Genomic DNA, 5,232 nt, shown 5'->3' on the forward strand with positions numbered 1-5,232 from the left:
TTCAATAAGGCAATTTATCAAAAGAAATTATATGAATCTTATACATTTCCCCAAGGACTGGTACTACAAATCATGAGCTCCTAAGAATAGAGTTTACAAAGCTGATATGAAGTAAATATCATCTGTTTGAAAGATACATAAACAGAGTTTTAATATTTCTAAGGCTACCATGAATAAGAGGCAGCTACAACAGGGACGTAGGTATATCTTCTAATACAGCTCCCATCGAATACAGCAACATCGGTATCTGAATTCTGCACGAAATGTGCAGGAAGTGTAGTATGAGTACAATCGACCCCATCTACTCAAAAAGTAACAAACCTAAACTTAGGTTGAAAGCAGTGACGAGCTGGAGCATAGGTCGGGTCCAACACCAATAACCAACAACAGTTCATAACAACGTAGAGCATATAAATGAGGAAGTAACAGAGATAAAATATTCAGCTTTTCACAGTTTTCCGAAAATAGTTCCGCTTCAAGAATATCAGTGAAACTCAAATCCTTTACCGAAATAGTCGTAAATATATAAGATAATTTGAAAATTGTAATTTTTCTAAACATCCTTTTCACAATAAATAAGATGTTTCATTTTCTTTCAAGATAAAAGTATGAAATACCTCTCTATGCCACATTTAAATGAGTGTAAAAAGTCATGAATGACGTGATACCGTACAACATGAGGAAAAAATGCATCTCTATGCCTGTATGTCATGTGTGCATGCCAATGCCATGTATCTCAAAGATGAATCATGTACCCACACTCTCAGAGTACTCAATCTCATTGTCTCACACTTTCCACTCATCATGCTCAACCACTCGGTACTGTATATGGCCCATTTGGCCCAGGGAAGATCCATCCCGAAATATATACATCACTGACCATCAGTCACTCAGTATCCAGGAAAGCGAATCAGGCCCCATGGAGAAGATCCATCTCCAGGTATATAAATACTTCGGACAAGATCCATGTCCAGGGAAGATCCAGCCCTCAATATAATCAACCACGCTCACTGGGGGTGTGCAGACTCCGGAGGGACTCCTTCAGCCCAAATGCTACAATCTGCACGGACAACTCACGTGCTACACGGACAACTCACGCGCTATAGTATTAATATTAGAATAACCACTGCGGCGTGCAGCCCGATCCCATAACTATCGCTCAAAATCAGGCTCTCAAATTCACTCAGTCATCAATCTCTCCAGTCTCACCCACGGGCTCACAATGTCATGAAAACTGACCCGCAACAATGATATGATGTATCAATAAGTAACAATTGAGACTGAGATATGATATGAATGCATGAATGTGACTGAGTACGAAATATCAATAAAATCAGTGAGATGACAGCGATCATCAACCTCTATGGGTCCTAACAATATCATCATAAAGCCTAAACATGATATCTAGCATGATTGACAGCTCAGTTACTTTATCACATGGTGAAAACACAGATCAACAAAGGGGCTACTAAACAGTGCCCTGGAAACAACAGAGTCACAACTCACAGGGTGCACGCCCACACGCCCGTCACCTAGCATGTGCGTCACCTCAACACCAATCACATAACACATAATTCGGGGTTTCATACCCTCAGCACTAAGTTTAGAAGAGTTACTTATCTTAAACATGTTGATTCCAACACCGAGCAAGCCAAGCGATGCTTAGAGAATGCCATCACGCGCTTCGCGACCTCCGAATGGCTCAAAACTAGCCAAAAGCAACTCAAATACATCAGATAACACCCAAGGAATCAATTTCAAATGATAAAGATCGAATTCTACATCAAATCCTAAATCCTACCAAAACTCACACCCGGGCCCACGCCTCAAAACTCGACAAAACTCACAAAATCCGACAACCCATTCAATTACGAGTCCAACCATACTAGTTTCACTCAATTCCGACTCCAAATCGTTGATCAAAACTCAAAAATTCATATTATGAAACTTTAGGCCAAAACCCCCAATTTCCTCTTTAAATTCGTCAACCAATTGCAAAAAATGAAGATAGATTCATGAAATATAATCAAAACTGAGTGGAGAACACTTACCCCAATCCTTATGATGAAAATTGCTCCAAAAATTGCCTCAATCCAAATCTGACATCTCATAATATGAAGAAATAACCAAAACCTCAATTTTATAGCTTATTCCCAGAAATTCCGCTTCTGCGGACACTTAACCGCATCTGCAGTGTCGCTTTTGCGCAAAAATCACTGCATCTGCGGAAAACCACTTAAATCCCCATCTCCGCACCTGCGCTCCCTATCCGCTTCTGCGACCGCGCAGGTGCGGAAAAGACCTCGCACCTGCGGCCACTGCCAGACCTCCTCTCTTCCGCTTCTTTGGGCAACTACCCGCTTCTGCGGGCTCGCAGATGCGGACGACCAGTCGCACCCGTCGTCTTCCCCAATCCAACACACTTCCGTACCTGCGTCCATCCCACCGCACCTGCAGCGTCGCACCTGCGGCAATACCCTCGCAGGTGCGATTACACCAGCAACAGGCCAACTTCAGCAATTCTCCAAACGTCAAACTTGATCCGTTAGCCACCCGAAACACACCCGAGGCCCCCGGGACCTCAACCAAACATGCCAACAAGTCTAAAAACACAACACGGACCTCAAAACACGCATAACAACTTCGAAACGATGAATCACACCTCAATTCGAAATCAATGAACTTTGAAACTTTAAATTTCCACAACCGATGCCGAAACCTATCAAATCACGTCCGATTGACCTCAAATTTTGCACACCAGTCACATTTGACATTACGGACCTGCTCCAACTTCTGGAACCGGAATCCGACCCCGATATCAAAAAGTCCACCCCTGATCAAACTTTCCTAAATTCCATCTTTTGCCATTTCAAGCCAAATTTCACTACGGACCTCCAAATCACAATTCAGACACGCTCCTAAGTCTAAATCACCCAACGGAGCTCAAGGAGCCATCAGAAATCCAATCCGAGATCAAATTCTAAAAAGTCAAACTTGGTCAAACCTTTCAATTTTTAAAGCTTCTAGCTGAGAACCATTCTTCCAAATTAATTTCGAATAACTTGAAAACCAAAACCGATGGTTCACATAAGTCATAATACATCATACGGAGCTACTCATGTCCTCAAACAACCGAGTAAAGTGCAAATGCTCAAAGCGACAGGTCAGGTCATTACAATGTTCCACAATTGAGACCTTTCTTCTTTGGCTTCTTTGCACTTCTAGACTCCTTAATGATTTGTGCATCAACAACCTTTCTTTTACTCCTTGTAAGAGGAGTTCTGGCAGGAGGAGCCACTCCTTTCCTAGTTGAGACTGCTGACTTTGTAGCTTTCCTAGCGGTCTTCCTTAGTTTCTTCCCTACCTCAGATAGTGGCACATCATCTTCATCACTGCTTACTTCTTCATCTCCAGTGAAAGGAGTTAATAAAGACCCAGGTTCTTGAGCCCTTATCTCTTCACCAGTTTCTTCTGAAGGGGCTATGACAGTGTTCCCAATGGTCATGGAACCTTCAGATTCCTCACTCACATTCCCATCTTCTTCATCACCCTCTTCATCACCTCCTTCACTCTCACGACCTTTTCTTGATCCTCACCCTCAGAGTCATCCTCTTTTTCACTATGATTTTCTTCTTCTACAGAATCATTAACCTATTCACCAGTCTTATCATCTGTATCACTCTCTTTTTCATCTCCAGATGCTCCCTCATTCTCACTCTTTTCTTCTTCATTGGCTATGTTTTGAGCATCATGCTCCTCACGATTGTTCACCGCTTCTTATTCTTTTTTACCCCCATCATCTTCCTCATCCTCAGTCTAACTAAAAGAAAGGCCATCAGAAGCCTCCTTTTGCACAGGTTCTTTATTTCCTTCCCCCTCAACCACAGGCTTCACAACAATAGTATCTACCTCCTTCCCAGATCACCTGCACCCTTTTCTATAGTGAATTCTCCACTTGTGGCTTCTCACTCATGGGTGGGAGAGTATCTAAGGGTGTAGCGTCTATAGATGACACCAAAACAGTTAATTTAGAAGGAGGATTTTGTACCTGATTAGTAGTGACTGGCACCGTTTTCCCCCGAACCACAGATTCCTTGGCTACAATGTTACCCTGCGTAACAGCATCAGGCACTTTCTTGATAGATTTTCTTGGAGTGGCCTTGACCTTTGTTGACTTAGAGGTATTTTCCGCAGTAAGCTCAGGTGCATGGGTGGTTGGTTTTAGAGGAGGGGATACAGTGGAGGTGGGGATGATAGGAATAGCAGGAACAGGGGATGATGATGTAGGTATAGTGGGGGATATCGAAGGAGAAGGAACATGTGGGAGTGTGGGTTCCGTTAATGGCTTGGCATTTTTCTTCGATTTAGGCTTCATGATTTTGGGTTTTGCTTCAGCCTTGGATGATGATTTGGCTTTATAGGGTGTTTTACTCACTTTATGCATGGTGATCAGATGAGAGACTCTAAGAAGAGAAAGGGAGAATTAGTTCTTGATACTTACTCTTGATTCTTGCTTAGGGTTTTAGAGAAACAGTGAGGTCTGAGAAGCTGATCATAAGAGCCTTTGAAATACGTTACTCTTGATTTGATTGGAGGAGAGAAGTGATCGAATTTGAGTTCTAACGGGACTCTTATAAATGTTACCTTGACTGTTAGGATTTTAGGAGTAATTGAACTCTAGTTGGACTAGGATTCCCCATTATTCTTTGACTAGAAGACGACTGGAAATGATGCCAACGGAATTAGAATTCTGAGTATAGCAATAATTTTAGGATATAAAGTCCTAGCGACTTAAGACAATATGGCACGTACCTGAGTCAATGAACCAACTCCTTAGCAACTCCTTATTTGTTTCTGCAATAAAGCTTCAGTACTTCATATTAGTATCATACAAAACAGTTATCAACCAGATTTTCCAAGCAAGTGTGTGAGCTTAATACAAGCACAAAGCTAAATCAAACACATTGTACTTAATTATCTACATCTAATTATGACTTTTCTAGCCAATCACTGGGATTCAACTTAGTTGGAAGAGTTGATTAGACCTAGTTCTAGTCTATTCCTTTCAAAGTTATCCCTAATCAGAGCTTTAGTAAAAATATCAGCAATTTGATCTTCAGTATCACAAAAGTTAATTGAGATATTCCCCTTTTTAACATTGTCTCTGAGAAAGTGATGTCTAATGTCAATGTGCTTGGTTCTCTTATGCTGACATGGATTTTTAGCAATGTT

At 41.6% G+C, this 5,232-nt stretch overlaps 1 protein-coding gene across 1 annotated transcript; it reads right to left on the minus strand.

Moving 5' to 3' along the window:
- Window positions 1-3,525: 3,525 nt before the first annotated feature.
- On the minus strand, window positions 3,526-4,444 carry LOC109238327 (salivary glue protein Sgs-3-like). The gene is made up of 2 exons (XM_019404760.1): window positions 4,049-4,444; window positions 3,526-3,651 (listed from the first exon to the last, which is right to left on the minus strand). Exons 1-2 carry the CDS (start codon window positions 4,442-4,444, stop codon window positions 3,526-3,528), a joined length of 522 nt encoding a protein of 173 aa, XP_019260305.1.
- Between the last annotated feature and the right edge of the window lie 788 nt (window positions 4,445-5,232).

Source organism: Nicotiana attenuata, unplaced genomic scaffold (assembly GCF_001879085.1).
Source record: "Nicotiana attenuata strain UT unplaced genomic scaffold, NIATTr2, whole genome shotgun sequence".
Taxonomy (NCBI): Eukaryota; Viridiplantae; Streptophyta; class Magnoliopsida; order Solanales; family Solanaceae; genus Nicotiana; species Nicotiana attenuata.

What these genes read in the sequence shown, in the direction of transcription:
- LOC109238327 (XM_019404760.1), bottom strand. Translation starts at nt 4,444, where the DNA reads ATGCATAAAGTGAGTAAAACACCCTATAAAGCCAAATCATCATCCAAG. An exon ending in TGCCAGTCACTACTAATCAG is followed by an intron (nt 3,652 to 4,048) that starts GTACAAAATCCT and finishes ACTGGTGAATAG; the next exon opens with GTTAATGATTCTGTAGAAGA.